Here is a 19973-nt window from a genome sequence, read left to right as displayed (position 1 = left end):
TTTAAATAGTGTATAGAGCCATAGTTTTTTAAAGATTTTTGTTTTTTTTGCTTATTATTTAGATATTACATTCCAGTGTAAATGACTATTTATAAATATTGATAAAAGTTTTTAATCTGTAATTTTTATTGATGTAAATCAATGTCAATTTATATTCTAAGTGAATTACTGTAAAATTGCCAATTAAATTTTATTATTAAGAAATTGTGGAAATTAAAATTCAAATAGTTGTATAATTACCATAAAATTTTAAAAATAAATTTAAATGTAGATAATTAACATAAAATTTCGGAAACAAATTAAATTATTTAAAAATAATTACCATAAAACTTAGGAGGGAAAATTGAGGTCCTTTTTTCTGTAAGCAGTTTGATTTAATCACACAACAACAATACAGAGTATATTACAGATATAAGATCTCCACTTTAACGACGATAATAACATTTTTTTTGTTGTCATTGAAATGATCATAATTCGTATGAATTTCCATAACAAATAAAAAAAAAAAACTTATTTCTGTCGATTGCCATATTAAAGATGAATATTTCAACATTACAAAAATCAAAATACATTTCTACAAATTTTATCATTTCTTGGCACGACAAAAAGTTTCGGGAACGAAGATAAACATTCAGTCGTTGGATGAGGATTAATGCTACACAGCTTTTATTTTTTAAGGGAAGGGGTTTAGGGGATTTCAAAATTGAGTCTATCATAAAATGTCTTTTTTTTCTTATGCTGCCTGACCTTTGGTCAATAAATAAAAAAATTAAATAAATTAATATCAGTGACTAGAGCTTTTCAGGCATCGAATCAATTGAGATTCATTGAGCTGATTATTATATATAACAAAAAAAAACTTACTTTTTTCGTTTGTATAAACGTTTTCTTTTTCATTAGTTCGATGCCTTTTCTTGAGTATTGCGAGTTTATGACGAATATATTATTTTATCAATAAATAAATAGGTAATAATATAAATAATAATAATAATAAATAAATATTCACTTTTATGTACAATTAATTTGGAAATAATTTTATAAAACTAAACGAAAAAATGATTAATTTCAAGAATATAGTAAAAAAATGGAAATAAAATCAATAAAAACATATTTTTCGAAAAGAATAATTATAGAAATTTTAATTAATAATTATTATTTTCTATTAATATTTATAAATAAAACTTAGTTTTATTCATAAATATGAAATATTGGAATGGATGGAGTTAAATTCACTAATAAATAAGTTTTTGTAAAAAATAGATTTTTCGTAAAAAAAAAATAATGAAAAAAACCTAATTGCACTAAAAGATACTTTTTTTATAAATAATTATGTACTTTATGTACACATGAAAATTGTGAATAACATTGCACTAAAAATATCGAATCACAATAATCTCAGACATTGATCAATAAAGTTGAGGGAAATATCTATTTTTGCCTAATATGTCGAGTTGACTGTAAAAATTCGACTAGATTATGTTTGTATAACAAACATCATTAAAGTTTAATCGCCCTAAATATACAGACTAGAGAGAAATTATCTTTATATTTATTTACTTGTTATTTTCTTTCTTTTTTTTTCTTTGGAAAATGAGAGTCTATAGAAGATGACAATTACTAGTGGCATTTTAAAAGAAAAAGCCAATAGCAACTAATTAATGAGCTTCGTGGTCTGATTTAACTATTTAGAATCATTCGTTATCAATTTTTAATTAAATTTAATTATTTTATACATATAAAATAAATTAATTTAATTTATCGTTTAATAAATTGAATTAATTTATTGTTGGAAATTAATTAAATTTAAATCTGTATAAATTTAATTAAGTTTCAATTTATGATAATTAATTTAATTTTATGAAACCACTAATTAATTTAATTTAATTAAAAATTATTTGATATATTAATACATCAAGATGGTCTCTTGCCTAATTTTTATTTTTCCTAACGAGCAAGTAGATTATCTTGAATTTTTCCCAGCCACGTCTGAGAAAAATCTTTCGACTATAAAAATCTCAGGACTTTCAATAGTTGTATAAATTCGTGTAAAATTTATGTTTAAATAGTTTTGTGTATATAAAGAAAGCAGGCAATTGGGAGAAAAAACAATTGATTTTTTTCTCCTGATAAAACGAAGGAGAGATAATTTTTCTGAAAATTATTGATAAATATGGAATGTTAAAAGGAAGAAATTTCATTGGGAATAAAATGTCCCATGAGAAATTTTAGAATTTAAAAAATTGGAATTTTTATGAAACTAGCTCAAAAAAGGAGTATTTAAAAAAAAAATTGTGAACAATTTTTATTTTTTTGATCTCTAAATTAAAAAATAAAAATTTTTAATTTCAATCAAAAGAATAAAAATTATATATATACAATTTTTTTCACTAATATTGCTGATCAAAAATCGTTTTCCATCTTTACAAAATTAATAAATATTTTTCTTGATAAAAAAAAAAAGTTATTTTAACGAATGTAAGATGGACTACGAGTTGGTGATCGACTTGATTTATGACTTGGACTAGACCAATCGGAATGTCTGCTGCTCTCGGAACTGCTTGGCGATGATGGAGGTGATGGTGTTGGCCGATGATAAGGAATCGGTCTTTTTCTAGCACTGAAATGAACGTTTATCAATAAATTTGTTTTTAAAAAACTTTAAAGAGATCCGAAGTTTTTAATTTGCGTTCGAAAAAATAGAAATTTTAATTTAAAAAATAAGAAATTACAATTGTAAGGAAAAAATATAATTATTTAAAAAAAAAGAAGAAAAATTACTTTGGAAATACTTTCATCTTTTTTTCTGACCGCATCGAACGCAAAAAAAAACTTTGTTCCTTTAAATAAAATTTAGTCGAGAGAAATGTTGTTACAGGTTACGGAAAATATTAGTAGATGAAAATTAATATTAATTTTATTAAAATGATCAATAACTGTATAATATGTTATTATAATATTATGTAAATTTGTCATATATTCTCAACTTGAATTTATCTACATTTTTCTAGTATTTTAGTTGGTAAATAAAATAAATTTTTTTTTTAGAATAAATATAAAAAAATTATTTGCAATAAAAAATACACTCTGCAAATGTATAAATATAAAAATTTTACGAATTTTAATCTACTGGCAAAAGATATACAAATAAAAATGTAAAAAAAAACATGCAAAAGAATTTGTGGATTCGTGCAAAGAAGGCGAAAGAATATTAAAAGCGCAAAATAAAATTGACGTCACTTACCTGAGAATTTTTTTCTTAAAAAGAGTTGCTGATTAAAAGAGACATGAGAAACTACAACACAAAGATTAAAAAAAAAACAAAAAATTAACTAAAAAACAAATAAAATGCTTGCTTTACTTGTAGAACCCTTTGTTTTTATTCGTGATTGACTTAAATTAAAAGGAAAACAACAACTTTCAAGTATAGTGAATATCGAATAACTTAGGGAAATACACGCATGCTACATCTAGATTATGCATATATAATAATATGTTTATATTATATCGAAAGGGAAATTTTACAAAAACAAAAAATCTAAATTCGTTCGTAAATTATATAATTAATATGGCATATATATGTATATACATATACCAATGGGACGAATTTTTCTTTTACTGCGGAAAAAAATTCTCTATAATATAATTTTTTATTGAAATTAATTATATTATTATTATAATTCTAAGTAAGCGAATATAATATAATATTGGAGAACAAAAATAATGTACAAGACTACAATCGACTATTTTCACAGATGCAACTGTGATGTAAAATACAAATAATAATAATAATAATAATAATTATATATGAGCTCAGTGCAATTGAAAAATTAATCAATATTGAAAAAAAGCTACGGTAAACATTGAACGATATATTAATGTAACCGATTGTTTACCTGGTGATACGACGTCTGTCAAGGAAGCTGGGTGAACCATGACGACGTGGTATCGATGGAGAACGTGATGCTCTCGATTGTGAGCTACTCGAAGACGATCGAGAAGATCGCGACGAAAGGCTGCTTGATGATCGAGACGAGCTCGAGAAACTCCTGCGACTCCGTCTGGTACTGAAACAGTTTTTTTATTATTAAAATAAAATATGATGAGTACAATTCATTATATTTCACCCAAAGTTGTTTGTGATACATTTATAATAATAAATAACAATTAAACAATTTTATAAATTATATAAATATAAAAAATATGCGTACAATAAATTTTTAAATAAATTTTTTAACAATGTACACGATATTGTTATAAAATTAAATAAAAAATTGTGCATTACAATTATTGAATTTAAAAATGATTAAATTACCAATAATTAAGTTTTTAAATTATTTAATTTTAAAAAATCGATTTTTTTCAGGAAATTGAATCTTATTTTTTTTGAATCAATAGTTTAAATTAATTACATTCATTTTTTAAATTTTGCTGAATTTAAAAAAAGTCAGTCTCTTTAAACATTGGAATAATAATTTAAATATAAAGCTTATGTTAAATTTACAATTTTTAAAATTTATATATTAAAAATAATTTTCTTCTACTATTTGTTCAAATAATAATTGGGAGAATATTCTATTCCGGATTTTTTAATTTGGAGAAAATTTATAACAAAAACTCTCGTGCCTTTTTATAAAGAAAATTAATATATTGTATTATAGACTTGAAATTTAGTGTGACGTAAACTTTTTTTTTTTAAGGAATCGAAATTGGACAAAAAATTATTGTTAGAACTCAATTTATCAAAAAATGGGAAATTTTTTAAAAAATGTTATTTGCTGAAATTTAAATAATTTTTCAAAAATTCAGTTTGTAAAAAAATCAAATCTAAAATTTATTTTCACAATTTGCTGTTATATTTTGATTTTTTCAAAAAATCTTATAACGTCAAAATTGACTAAAAATCTAGTTATCACAATTTTTTTTTTATTTAAGGGAAGAAATCACCTTTATTTTGACCCCTTTAAATTTTAATGATCACACGATGTTATATTTTTTTATTGCATTTTTTGGCCATTTTAGAGAACATAGTTTTGATAAAATTAAGATTTTTCAAAATTTTATTGCTTCTCTTAAAATAATCAATATGTCGATTTTGAGAAATGATATTTCTGAAAATTTAATAGTTAAGAAAAAAGGTGAATTATTACCTTGTATTTTTTTTTAAAAAATTCTCAATTTGATGAACAATTTTAGACTAATTCTAAATTAGGGATTTGAATTTTAAAGTTCAGTTGAAATCACATTTTTCTAAAAATAAAATGCCACGATTTTGGATGAAATATAAACAGTAAATTTTTGTTTCTAAATTAAAGAAACTAATTTGGAAATAAAAAAATAAAATATATTAAAAGTAAGTTTAATATTAAATTGCCCTAATCATACAAAAATAATTTTTATAATATAAATACCTGATGGATGATCGAGAACTTCTCGACGCTGATCGTGAATGGCTCCTCGACTTTTTCGACGGAGAACGACTTGTTGACTTTTTCGAGGGTGATCGACTTCTCGATCGTAATTTAATTGGTGATCGTGAATTAGATTTTTTCGATCGTGAAATTGATCTTGATTTGGATCGCGACGAAGATCTCGACCTTGATCTCTTGATAGATGATTTTGGCGATTCTTTTGATCTTGAATGTGATCTCGAACGATTTCTCGGCGATCTTGATTTTCTTTCCTTGGACAATGAACGTAATCTCTCATCTCTAGAACCAGAACGTGAACGATTTGATCTCTTGTCCGGTGACAATGATCTCGTGTACGATCTTGATGGTGATCTCGAATAAGATTTATTCCTTGGCGAACAATGTTTTCTCGATTCGGGTGAACTTTTTTTTGAATTGCACGGCGACGAGGAGGAAATAATGATAATTTTATTCGAAATGCCAATTGGCGTCGGTGGAATAATCGACAATGATGACGTGGAATAAGAAGAAGAGAGATTGTGCTTCTTCGATTGCAATGGTGATGAATTGCTTTTTGCACTGCTTGACATTTCAAAACGAATTTCCTTGTTCGATAAATTTGGTGGCGATTCACTTGGTGAACGAATTTTAATGATTGCTTCCTCGCGAGTCAGAGGGAGAGCTGGAGATGGCGATCTACTCGAGACTGGCGATTGCACTGGAGGTAAAACTTTATTCTCTGGTAAAATAATCGGAAGTTGCATTGCTTTTAGAGGATCGTCCTTAGGAAGTGCAATGTCTAGAATATTCTCAGTCTCAATTTTAATTTTAATGGGACTAATAACTTTTTTGCCGAGTGATTCTCTTGCCTTTGCGGCTAAACCCGATTGAAGACGTCGTAATGTGATGATTTCCCTTTGTCTCTGTTCATCGTCCTCGGGTTTTGGCTCGTCGTCGACAATTTGTCCCTCGTCCTCACTTGACGAACGTAAACTTACTCTTGGAGCCACTATTTGCGCCTTTTTGCTTCTTGATCGTGACCTACGGGATGGTTTTTTCTTCTTCTCATCCTGGAGAATGTCCGCGTAACGCTCAGGATTCTTTCTCACTGGCGAGTAGCTCAATGTCGATCGACTGCGAGATCGACGACGTTCACGTCTCGATTTATTCCTTGGTGATTTGGATCGTCGACGGGAGATGGAATTTTTTCTCGAGTTCGATCTTCGCCTTGATCTTGATCGTCTTCGTGAATTAGATCTTCGACGTGAGAGAGATCTTTTTCGTGAAATAGATCTTCTTCGGGAATTGGAGCGTTTTCGTGAAATGGATCGTCGTCGAGATGGAGATTCGGATCTTCTTCTTGAATTCGAGCGTTTTCGTGAATTTGATCTCCGTCGTGACACTGATTTTCTGCGTGATTCAGATCGACGCCTTGAATTCGATCTTTTGCGTGAATCAGATCGTCTTCGTGAATATGATCTTCGTCGTGATACTGATTTTCTACGAGATTCGGACCTTCGCCGTGAAGTGGATCTTCTTCGTGAATTTGATCTCCGACGTGAGATAGATCGTGATCTTCGCCGTTTGGTTGACGATGCTCCTCGTCTTCGCGATCCATAGCTACGATCAATTCTTGAGCGACTTCTGCTACGCGAAATTGAATAGCGATGACGTCTCGGTGATCGGGAAATTCGTCGTTTTCTCGTTGACGGTGAGGTGCGTCTTGATCGTGAATGACGTCTCGGTGATCTGCCACGATCGTTTCTAGACCTCGAATGAGATCTATCACGACGAGGACTTTTGTGAATTGTCTTCTCAACAATTGGCGATCGTTCTTTTCGCTCGTTGACAATTTTCTTAGCTGGTGAATCTTTCTTTTTTGTCGTCGATATCTCACTGCGATTTTTGTCTTGCTTCTCTTGTTTCTTTGGCGATTTATTCGAACGAGAGGATTTCTCATTATCATTCGTTTTATCCACAGCTTTATTGTTTTTTGCTTTTTTCGGCTTCTCTGTCGAACTGCAACAAAAATTTTTTTTTTTGTTATATTTTATAATAATAATTATGTACAATGTAAAATCGATAAAAAGAGATAGAAAAAAAATCACTCACCTGTCGGAGGAGCTTTCAGAAGACTGTCGTTTCCTTTTACTAGCGGCCTTCTTTTTCTAAAAGAAAAAAAAACTAATATAGTAATCTTTTAATGAACTCGTCGTCGTTGATAAACACTGATTATCATGCATTTTCACGATAAAGTCAAATCAAACTAGTTAGTTTAGATATTTTTTCAAAATTTAAAGTCTGCTTATTCGATAATTGAAAAAAAATCATTTCTTTGCAATAAGAAATTTAAGAAAAACAAACGAAACAATTAAAACAATAAGAAAAAAAAATTAAACTTGAAGAACGTAAAAAATAATATTGTTGAAGAAATAATTACAATTTTGATAGAGAAATTTTTTTCATATCAAATACGCATACATAAATTATTTTGTCGAAATTTAAATAATATTTTCTTTGCGATACTGGTGCTTGACACAAAACAAGTGAAAAAATATACAAGAGTCGCAAAAATTTAAAAACGAGAATTAATTTTACGAAATTATTAAATTACATTGAGTAGCGGCATATCGGGTACTCACTCAGGGAATATATCCTGTCAAATGGCGCTGATAATTACAAACAATACTGAGATTTACACTTTGAAATAATGATCGTTAACTTGAAATCAAATTAATTTTTTTTTTGTTTCTTTTTTTTGTTACGAAAAATAACAAGCAATGATTCATGCGATTTCATGGACAGGTGACAACAGAGAATTTTATAATTTAAAAAATGTCTATAAGGCATCTAATTATGGAGAGAAATGAAATGGAACTAAATTTTGCATGCGCCCGATTTTCGTGTCAAGATAATAAAAAAATTTTCTTTTTTTTTTAATTAAATAAAAATCCCTGTATTTCCTACCTCCGGTTTTTCTTTCGATTCTGTCTTTGATTTCTTCTTCTTGCGTTTCTTCTTTTTTGACTCAACCTCTGAAGAACTATCAACAAAAAAATAGAGTAAAAATTTTAATTAGTAATCAATTAAAAATTAATTTCAAAGTGTAAAAAAAAATTTTTTTTCTTTAAATAGTAAAAAATTACCTGCTATCGTCGCTGTCATCGCTTGAATCATCAGACGAACTAGTCTCAGCCTTTTTGTGTTTTTTCTCCTTTTTCTTTTTCTTTGTTTTTTCCTTCTTTTTACTGACTTTCGGCGATTCAGACCTATAGAAAAGCAATGCAAATTAATTAAAAAATATCATTGAATAAAAAAAAAAACAAAAAAGTCATTTTTTGACATTGCAAATATTTAAAAATTTTGTTTATAAACTTGCAATGGACGTCTTCCTGATGTTTTAAACAAGTGCGAACCTTGTGCTGACAATATAAAAGCTATTTGTACTGAACCTTTGTGGACAAATAGTTTCTAATCAAAATTTTAATCTAAGATGAACAATAATAATAATAAAAAAAAATAATGTGAATTAAAATATTGAATGTATTCAATTACTTATATTAATGTGAATTTTATTGAATCACAAAAGAAAAAAAAACACGTCAAACAAATAAAAATTGGACATTACAGTGAAATTGATATCGAATGATTTATTTAAACGAGTGGACATTTTTCATCTTCAAATGATGTTTCCTATATGAATAATTAAAGATCGCGTGATTCTGACACTCAATTGAAAATGAAAAAATAGAAAAAAAGCGTGATTTATATTTAAAACCTTTGTGAAAAATTCCACAAATAATTAAAAAGTGATACTGCAAATTATAATTAAATTAATAATACAATTTTGAATTTAATTTATTTAATTTTATTTTAAAATAAAAATTAAATAAAAAAAACTTATTCTTTCTAATTAAAAAACAATATTGTTAATTGATTCTTTGTGAAATTTTTAAAAAGGTTCATCACCTACTTATGCACAAAGTACTGATTTGATTGTATGAAAAAATTCACAGACATTGTCGCTTATTAATAATGTAAAATTTGATAAATTTTAGTGTGCTCGTGATAAGAATAGTCACTGCATTTTCACAAGATAACTTTCACGATCATTTGCAACACTTGGGCTACAGCTAAGAAATCAACTACAAAAACAGCTTTTTTTTTTTTTTTTTTTTTTTTTTTTTTTTTTTTTTTTTTTTTTTTTTTTTTTTTTGAAAGATGTAATTTGCCTTCAACTTTCATTAAAATTCTGTTTTTAATCAGTAAACAGAAAAAAAGAAACAAAAGAATTAAAGAATTGCATTTTTTTTCAAATCACATCTTCCAAAAATATTACAAATGACAAGTACGTAAAAATATGAGGAGTATTGATATAATATGGGATTAGTATTACCTTGATAACCATCGATAGGGACGGACTTGTCAGAAAAAAATAGAGATATGACATTAACAACAGGCTTTATCGATAAACAACAACAAAGATAAATAATTTAATTCTCCAACAAATTGGATATAAAAACGTAAATAAAGTAAATGTTTGCCTAGTAGCTATGAAAAAAATAATTGTGCCCAATTAAAAATCGAGATCGGAAAAATTTAATTTCTAAATTATTTACTTAACAAATTTTTCATTATAAATAATTTCATTAATTTATTTAATTTATAATTTAATTCATTCTTCAATTAAAGTAATTAATTCAGTAAGAAATTAATTATTAATTTAGTGATTAAAAAAAAATTTCATATTTAATTCTGTAATTAATTAATTACTGAATTAATTTTAATATGAATTTGAAAATTATTTACTTCATTAATTTTTTAATTCACAAGTTTCGAGAACTGAAAATTAATTACATAATTAAGAAATTTGATAATTTACATTTACTTCGTTAGCAAACATTTACTTCAATGGCTCGTTAGCCACTGACGAGTTCCCGAATTTATTAAAAAAAAAGAATCTAATGCCTCACGAAAAAAAATTTCAATTTTATTTTTTTAAATGGCTATTAAAATTGTTCTTCTAATGAAAAAATTTTTTATACTATAAATTCGAACGATGTCGATTTCTTAAATTGTAAAATTTTATTTCAAAGTAGAAAACTTTTTCAAAAAGACGATATAAATTATATTTTATGATTATTTCAAACAGGAAATGGAATCCAAAACAGTAGCAAAAAAACATGATATTTAAAATTGTTATAAACTATTTTTTAAAAGCAGTGGCTCTTTTTCTTTTTTAAAGAATGGATTTTCGTTTAACTTTTTCTAAAAAATGGAAACGAAAATATCTAATAACAAAAAAAAAAAAATAATTAATATAAAAGTTGTATTGCTTTCCTTTCTTGCTTGAAATATTTTGTTTTTTAAAACAAATATTGTTAATAAAATTTTTTGTTCTCTCAATCGATATCGTTCCATAGAAAAATAGTTTGGTTTTATTTTTTTTTGTTAGACAATAAAAAAGATTGTTTAAAAACTGAGGAAATTAGACGCGACACCACACTTACCTACTTGGCCTACTCAGTAGGCACACACTCAGTCCTCCTCAGTTCTGTTTGAAACAGAGAAAGGTGTTTGGGATATGAAAAAGTAGGTGAATAAATGAGACTTATGAGTCAGTAACCGTCCAAGCAATTCAATTGAGAGCGAAGGAAATATGATCGTAATTGTGAATTGTAAAGGAAAATCATTCAAGGAATTAATTTTTTAAGGATCTCTACAAGGATCTAGTCTCGAAGCCTTGAATCTTCTGATCCATTGCTGTCTATTCAATTCCTCTTTAATTTCAAAATCTACTTTTAATCTAAAAATTTTGAATTTTTCCTTTCCATTTCTTTCTTTTTAATAATATATAAAAATAATAAATTACTGTACAAAATTGTGATTCAAATTTTTTCCAAAAAGAATTTAGATTTAATTTTTGATTAATTGAAATTAGGTATATTATTCAAATTTTCATATTAAATGTCAATAAATTCAAATTTTATAAATTGTAAAAATTCTCATTTTTATCAAAGCTAATATCAATTTCATAATTTTGGATAATTTTCAATTTTTTTAAAATTAATTTTGTAAATTTCATGAATTTTGATTCCGTCAAAATAAATTTTAATAAATTTGATAGTAAAAAATGTGATAATATTCACTTTTCATGTAATTAAAATTAAAGTACGGGGAGAAAAATAAGACAAGACAATTTGCCAATTGAAGAGAAGACAATTAGGCAACAAAAGTTTCAGCGACTCGAGGCTTTTTCGACTTGAGACGTAATGAAGAATTTACCGTTCTTTTTTGTTTTTCTTCTTTTTCTTCTTGGACGTGCTTCCTGAGCGTTTTCGCTTTTCCTTTTTCTCAGCGACTGTAATTTCTTCGGGTACTGGACTCGGTGTACGAACAATCTTGTAAACTTTACTATTTGCAGCAGCAGCGGCTGCCGCTGCGGCCGCTATTGCAGCCGCCTTGGCTTCCGCTTCTCGTGCATGACGCTCCGGATCTAAACTGCTACCTTCCTTAAAATACTCCGAAATTCCGAAAGCTTCTCGTAGCATTGCATTTTTTTCCTGCTGTGCCTCTGCAATTTGATGGGTTTCTCGAACACTGAAAAAAGAAATTATACTCAATTTTCTATTTACTTTTATTTTATTGTTATAAAATAAATTAATTTTGTCATTGAGAAATTGTAAATAAACAAATTTTTATTTTAATATTACTGTAAAATTTTGTGTAAAAATTATTCAACAAAAAAAGTTTATTTAAATAATTAATATAATAATAATATAATAATCATAAATCATATTTAAATAATAAATTTCAAAAATACCTATTTAAAATTTTGTATAATAACTAATTTAATTCAAGAGACAAATACACAAACAAATATTTTCTTTTTATTCAGAGGATCACGATTTTTATATAAAAACAACCAACAAAAATTAGATAAAAAATTAATAAATTTAAATTGAAAAAAATTATTCTGAAACATTAATTAAATACAATTGGAATAAAATATATTTCACTTGGGTTCAGAAAAATAATTCTAGTTTGAATTTTTAAGGATTTTACTTTTCTAAAAGATTAGAAAACAAAATTATAATGTAATAATTAACATTTTTGTCAACAAAATAAAAATAATAAAAATATATAAAAATTAGTCAATAATTAAAATCGAATTCTCTCGACGTACCGAGTCGAGATTTTCACAGTCATTTTTGTAATAAACCTGTGAATTTCTCGATGTCACTGATACGAATCCATGTGAATGATGAAAATTTGAAATTCCTGTAAACCGTGTGAAAAGATTGTAAACCAATTTTGAAGAAAAAAAAATACTTTCTATCGGGTCGGGAAAAATTGTAAACACGTTGAACAATATAAGTGAGAAAATGACATAACACACTGATCGGCTCGTGTGGAGAAAACTGAACGTATATAGTAAGGCAGAGCCACCCTTAAACTATAGCTCGTGCGATGGATCAATACAATCCAGCTGTTCTCTTTTCCCCTATATACAACCACTTACAAATGACCAGGCAAATGCGGGGGCAGGGGAAGCACATTTAATATTATAAAAAAGAAACTGATCATAGATTATAAATCACGCATGTGCAAAAAAAGACTACCCTCATGAGTCATTGCCCCTTATCTCAGCAAGAAGGGTAACAATCATTTTTTTATGATGCTTGCCTGATGAAATCGATTACGAGTAATCTACTCGAAGAATTTTTAATTTTCTGATTGATTGTTTTTATTACATTTCGCTTCACTTACTTCTACCAAAAAATTGTAACCATATTATAATAAAATTGGGTAAATAATTTACCCAAAAATTCACAGAAAAAAGAGGTTGAGAGTAAAAAAATAGAATTTATGGAAAAAAAATTATAGTAAAAACTTATATTTTGAATAAAATAACTAGTTTGACAAAAAATTACTCATTAATTTTCTATTTTTTTCCCCCGGCAAATTGGAAAAGAATTTTAAAGGAAAAAAATAATTCCGAATAAAATATTTTCGAGTAATATTATTTGAATGCAAATTGAGTTCTGTCAATGACATGCAATTTTGATAAAATAAAGGATCAATATGTCAATTTTTGATTGAGTAGCGTGTCACTGTCGGATTTAGGTAACTGATAGTTAGAAAGGAAGGAAAAACATTTTTTTATTAAATATTAATATTGAAAGAGTGGAAGAAAATTTGATTGACAAATATAAAAAAAATATTGAAAAAAGAAGAAAAAAAATATGAAAAGTAACCGATAAAAAAAGTGTAATAAAAAAAAGAAGAAAATAAAACTAGAAAAAGCAATTTCTAAAAATCTGAGTATAAAAAAAACATTAAACACAAAAAATAAAAAGTCACTTTGGTTTAATGTCTTGGTCGAGTGATTTTATATGCATGATTTAACTGAAGGATAATAATAATCGAACCCTTATAAGTTTCACATCTGTTAATAAGTTCTACTTTTTCCCTATAAGATATCGAACGTATGGCAAATGACATTTTATTAATTTATTAAAATAAAACAAAATTATTTTTCAATTTTTTAAAATATTTATAAATTTTATAACTGTAATTTCAGGGTTTTTATAAAATAATCTTTTTTTCATTTTATTGTAATTTTCCTCATTAATAATTATTTTACTCTAAGGTTTAATTTTGTAAAAAGTTTCTAGTCCGTTGAAGTGTAAAAAGATAAAATTACATCTATCAAAGTTTACTTACATTTTTTATTGATGTTAATTTCTTATAGAAAAAAGTTTGTTCGTTGAAAGAAAAATTCATTTAATTTAAAAATATAAAATATAGTTATATATTTTTTTTAAAAATAAAACTTGAATAAAATATTCAATTTAATTTGTCATAAGGCTTCGGATTCTCAACTGCGATTATAAAAATCGAGGGGGAAATTCAACCCCTCAAGAATATCGAATAGCTCTCGAGGTAAATGTATCAATGTATCAAGAACCTATTTCTAACCATCGTAATCTAATTCCCTTATAACAAATCCGGTCATTCTGTCAACCATCGTTTATTTAGAATCTCTAATTCACATGCTTGATCACGTTTTCATAACTATTAAAATTAGAAACTTTGTAAAATTCATGAAAATTTCGAAACAATAGTAAAAAATCATTTTACAATATTAAAATTTTTTTAATTTCTCACCTAATTTTTTTATTTTGTAAATTTTTGAAAAATAGGATCTTCAACAAAAACACATAACATTTATTTACTTTAAAAAATTTTTTAAACTATTTTACAAACTTTTTAATTAAGATAAATGTACGTAAATAATGTAATAATAATAAATTTTTTTTCCCAAGCACTATTTAAAATGAGACCGTTTATTTTATTACTTTTGTAAGAAGAATTAAAAAAATATTTAATTTTTCCGTAACTTGCATTAATTAATTAGTTACAATTTTAATTTTTAGGAGATAACGGATTTTTTTGTTCAAAAAATAAAATATTGTAATAGTTTCTTTAATTCTTATATAAAATTTAGAATAATTTATACATATTTTTGTAATTAATCTCTATTAATTCTGAAATAATTTAAAAATTGAAATTATCAAATAACAATTTTTGTTAAAGTACATTCGACAGGACACAAAAAAAATATAAAAAGAATACTTTAATGATAATAATAGTAATAATCACCTAACAACGGAACGAATGTTGTTTCGTCGTCCAGCCAGCAGGTGAAGTTGAATTCTTTGACAACAGCAACAATGTTGCTTGTTCTGTCCTTTTTTTCTGCCTGCATTTTTGGCTTGAACTTTACGTTTTCGAGAACGTTTGCAAACTTTTTGTCGATCGAGAAAGAAATTTCCTCGCCAAAGTCTTTCGAAAAAGGCTCTACCATCAGCAGGACCTCGTCCTCTTGCTGTTTTCACAACTGCATTTGTTGCTGCCATTGTCATTGATATTGAAGTAATTATTTATATATATATATATGTATTAAATTGATATATTTATAAATACAATAATATATATGTTAATATTACAATCTTAATAAATATCGATATATTATTATAATAAATGTCAGTATAATAATATAAATATATATAAATATCAATAGAATATAAAGAGATTGATAAAATAATTATTATCGATCAATTTTATTTCGTTAATTTTCACCCTTTTCGAGAGATTGTTAATTACAATTATAATTTCCAAGCAAATATTTTCTAATTAATTTGATTTTCATAATGATTTATTCATTTCAAGAAGTTTGTTTTTTGTTGCATTTGATCTTTACTTCGAGGGAGACTTTTTCTCTGACACGAGAGAGATAGAAAGAGAGAAGCAGAAGGGGATAATAGTTTCCTTCCTACTTATAGCAGTCTGTCTTTTGTAATATCGTCTCTGCTTTCATAAGCTTTTGCAATCTCACTAAAAAGCTCAGGGCAAAAATATTGTCTATAAAGATATCTTGCTCCCTTTTTGTCTCAATTAATTTTTTCACAATTGTAAAATTATCTCGTGCGACATTTTTTTTCTTTTCAAATCACTAGTATTTTTGGGAAAAGTTATGTAAAAATTTATATATTCCAATTCTCAATATATTCGTTTCATAATTTTATATGAATATTTTTCTTGAAATTCTTTTTTTTCTAATTTTAGAAAAATTTCACTCGAAATATTTTTAATTATTTTTAAAATCGATATCCTCGATTAGAAAATTATTTGATTCTGTAAAATCATTTATAAAATTTATCGATTTTTAAGTTTCCTCTTTTTTAAAATTCAAATTCGAGAAATTGCTTAATTAAAGATTTTTCTATCGTTGTTGAAATTATTTATTTCTTTTTTAATGGAAGACGTTGGATTCAGGCACAATCCGAAAATTATTCTTTTTAATATATCCTTATTTATAATATCTTATCTTAATTTCTGGAGACACGTGGATTTAATTTTTAAAAAAATCTTTTTTTTCTCTTCTTCGAAATAATACTCTCTTTTTTCTTCTTCTTTTTCTTCAATACAATGGAAATTTTTTGTTTTTATTTTATTTTATATTTTCTTCAATGTAATTTCGAAAATTGTGAATTTCCGGCATATGAATTCAACTGAGCGAATATCACGCGATTATTTGCAAGAACTTGATTAAAAACTAACTATAGATAAAATTTTACACACTAATGGAAGACTTGAGTGATTTTGTGAATGACTCGTTTGTCGAGAGTGCTACATGATCGGAAGTGGACTAGTTTAAACTAGTCGATTAAATATATACGAGAAAAATCTCTGCCACAAGGGCGACGCGTGACGTCGCGACATCGGTCCATTCTAACACTGAGGCAAAATCTCTCTGATATTGGAAGAGAGAAAGAGAGAGAGAGAGAGAGAGAGAGAGAGAGAGAGAGAAAAGAGCAACCCCCTGCCTTACAATAATTTCTCCCTTTTCTCGACGCCCTCCCTCCATATATATATACCTTTTGAGAGAAAGCAATTGCCCATCCTTTTCTCCTCTTCTCTATGAGAAGCGCCGGCGCCAAATGAAGTCAATATCTCTCCCATGCCCGTGTACCCACCTTCAAAATATCCCCGGAATACCGTGGAGGAGGGGGCAAAAGATGAACAAACATTATTGCATTCGTCAAAATCAATTTCTTTTCAGATTACAATCTCAGATTAAATACGAGATTTTCTTCCCTTTTTTTAATCAAATATTTCTTCTTTCAAAAAAATTGCACAATTTTTTTTTGTTTTAAGAAATCGATACTTTTTTACAAAGAAATTTTCATTATTTTTTTTTTTAAAGGAAATTTACTTTTTTTGCTTGAGAAAAAATTTGTTTGTTTTTTTTTTAAAGTAAAATGTACTTTTAAATAGAATTCAAAGCAAAATTTTATTCCATTTTTTGGGGGAAAAAAACTGAATTTTTCTCTTTGAAAACGAACAAAATTTTCATTTCCAACAGATCAAAAACTGAATAAGAATTGACATCATCTTTAATATAAAACGGATTTGAAGGTGAAGAAATCGAGAAAATGATGCGTGTTGAATTTCGAACTTCAATATTAGTTGGGGCTAAAATGCAGAAAATTTTAGAGAACCCATGTGAAATATTACTTTCGGGGAAAATAAACTTTTTTCGGATTTCTCATCAAAAATTTTTGCTTCTTTAGCAAGTTTTTATATTTTTGTTACCATTCTTTAAATTTAAAAAAAAATATGGAAACGAAAGAATATTGAATATTTAAGTTTCTAAACTAAAAAATAGACATGGAAAATTTGAAGAGTAAGCTGAAAAATTTTTTTAAATCAATAAAGTTAAAAAATAGTTTACTTACGTTACTCGTCCAAATTCATCAGTCGGCACGGAGGGTCTCTCATCTTTGCCCCTCAGCATTGAACGATAACTTTCCACTTTTTCTTCAATTTCTTTTGCAGAGTATCTACAATGAAAAAGAAATGATTTAATAATGGTCCAAAGAATTATCTATTATAAAATAAAAAAAGAAATACAAAAATTGTCAACATTAAAAATATTAAATAATTCACGTTAAAGATGCTGTCAACAGAACAAATTTTATATCTCTCCTGATTGTATATCAACAGTTTATGATTTTAATTAATAAAATAAATGTACATAAATATAACAATTATTTAAATTAAAATTTTTTAATATATTAAATTACTTCTCTTTTAAAAATTTTTTTTTAGTTTTAACTATTAAATTTTTTTCAATACAATTTTATACGATCAATATTTCCAATATTTTTAATAGAAATACTATTTTGAATTTTGTTATTTCATTTTGCTTTTCATTCTTTTTGTATAATTTATAAGATTTTAATCTTATAAAATCTGCAGTATTTTCTTTAATTTTCTATTTGATAAAATCATTGATTGAAATTTTTACCCTATAATTATTTGAGTAAACATATTTGTTTTCATCCTTATATTAAAATAATATTTAAAAAAATAAAAAAAATTTATTAAAAAAATATATTTCTCATACTTACGAAAATAATAATGTAAAATCCAATTTTCTAAACGGAAAAAGAACATTATTTTTTATCGATTAAAATTCACAACATACCCTTTTTCTTCTAAAATGTCTGAGAGTTCGGTGCATTTTATTTCTATTTTGCGTTTTCTGTCATGGTCGAGAATTTCTTTGTTTGGTTGCTTACTCGCAGAATCAACTTTTTCTTCATGTGCTTTATAGGTATCTTTTTCTTTCGTTTTGCGAATGACTGCCCAATTTCTCTGGACATGTCCATTTGTACCAGAACCTCTGGGTGTTTGTAGACCAATGCCATTATACATGTTTATCGATTAGTCCTGAAAAAAATATAAATTCTTAGTCTTTTCGCATTTTTTTAAAAAAAGAAATTCATATTCATTTCAATAAAAATCCTATTATTTAAATTCTATTTTGTAATTTTTTTAAAGCAAACATTTACTTTGAAAAAATAAACTGTTAACATCATGTAACGTATGAATAAAATTTTCTATTAGGTTTTAAATGTTGATAAAATATTATCAATGCAGTCATTCTTTTAGTTCTTATAAAAAACTATGTTTTACAGATTAAAATGATATAAAAAAAGTTTTGTATTTAAAAAATTAAAAAACTTTCTGATGATATTCATTACTTGTATATTTTTATTAGCTTGAAATTTTTTTTTTTTAATTTGAATAAAAACGGAAACAAATTTTTCAAATTCAAAACTATTTTAAATGGCATTAACTTTTGTTTAAGATTATATTAACTACCTTCAACATATCATGTTTAAACATTTTATTGTTAAAGAAAAAGATACATTTATATGTATGTTCATATATATACATACTTTGAATCCGAAAAATTTTTTTACATACAATCAAAGAAAAATTACAGAACAATAAACATTTCGCAGTGAAAAATATTTGTATAAGAAAAGATAATATTTTTCAAGGACACTTCACAATTTTGTATCTATAAACAGCAAAAAACATTACCCGGATAACCATATATAACTACTGGAAGGTTCCTCATAAGAAAAAGCCATTTATGACTAAAAATGTTATGAAAAAATATGAAAATTAAAACTATTTTAGTTTGTTTATTTTTTTTTTAAATTAAAGTTTATTTTTAAAAAAATTTTTAGAGAAAAGAGGGTTATTTTTTGAAAATAAGTTTGTCATATGAATACTTAACCTAAAAAAAAAAGAGAAAATTAATTTTGTTCTGTAATAAACAAGAAAACTCGAAACCTCACTCAAAAATTGACTTGAACTGAACTTAAAAAGATGTGACAAGTGTGACTATATGTAAACTTACATCCAACAGTATACAATTTAGAAAAGCAAAAAATGAGAAGCAAAACAACCTGGACTTACGCATCAATGGCTTCGAACTTCGTAAATTGAAGACCCTCCGGAAAAACAGACCCAAAAAATAGTCACTGTAATTGAAAAGATTGAACTTTACATGGCAAAGACTAGATTTGCAAATATTGAAATTACTCTAGGTTAGGATTAAAATACGCAAAACGGAAAGCAAAGTATCGATCCGGCGGGAGCTGCGCGAAAGTTAACGGCGCGAATATAGAATAAAAAACG

At 26.2% G+C, this 19973-nt stretch overlaps 1 protein-coding gene across 6 annotated transcripts; it reads right to left on the bottom strand.

Annotated features, from left to right (window-relative positions):
- Window positions 1–954: 954 nt before the first annotated feature.
- Window positions 955–19973, bottom strand: LOC127286047 (serine/arginine repetitive matrix protein 2). 6 transcript variants are annotated; one of them, XM_051312334.1, is made up of 10 exons: window positions 19693–19973; window positions 18466–18710; window positions 17714–17818; window positions 11694–12008; window positions 8555–8677; window positions 8376–8451; window positions 7521–7576; window positions 5409–7427; window positions 3894–4064; window positions 955–2617 (listed from the first exon to the last, which is right to left on the bottom strand). In XM_051312334.1, the coding sequence occupies exons 2-10, from the start codon at window positions 18693–18695 to the stop codon at window positions 2467–2469; spliced, it is 3246 nt and encodes a 1081-aa protein (XP_051168291.1). In that variant the 5' UTR covers window positions 18696–18710; window positions 19693–19973; the 3' UTR covers window positions 955–2466. The 6 variants fall into 6 exon arrangements, with proteins under 6 accessions (XP_051168291.1, XP_051168292.1, XP_051168290.1 ...); XM_051312335.1 differs by having other exon boundaries at window positions 19742–19973; XM_051312333.1 differs by having other exon boundaries at window positions 19752–19972.

Source organism: Leptopilina boulardi, unplaced genomic scaffold (genome assembly GCF_019393585.1).
Source record: "Leptopilina boulardi isolate dan_hultmark-lab unplaced genomic scaffold, ZJU_Lbou_2.1 LbouV2_342, whole genome shotgun sequence".
In the NCBI taxonomy this organism is placed as follows: domain Eukaryota; kingdom Metazoa; phylum Arthropoda; class Insecta; order Hymenoptera; family Figitidae; genus Leptopilina; species Leptopilina boulardi.
This window is presented reverse-complemented; position numbering and strand designations above follow the sequence as displayed.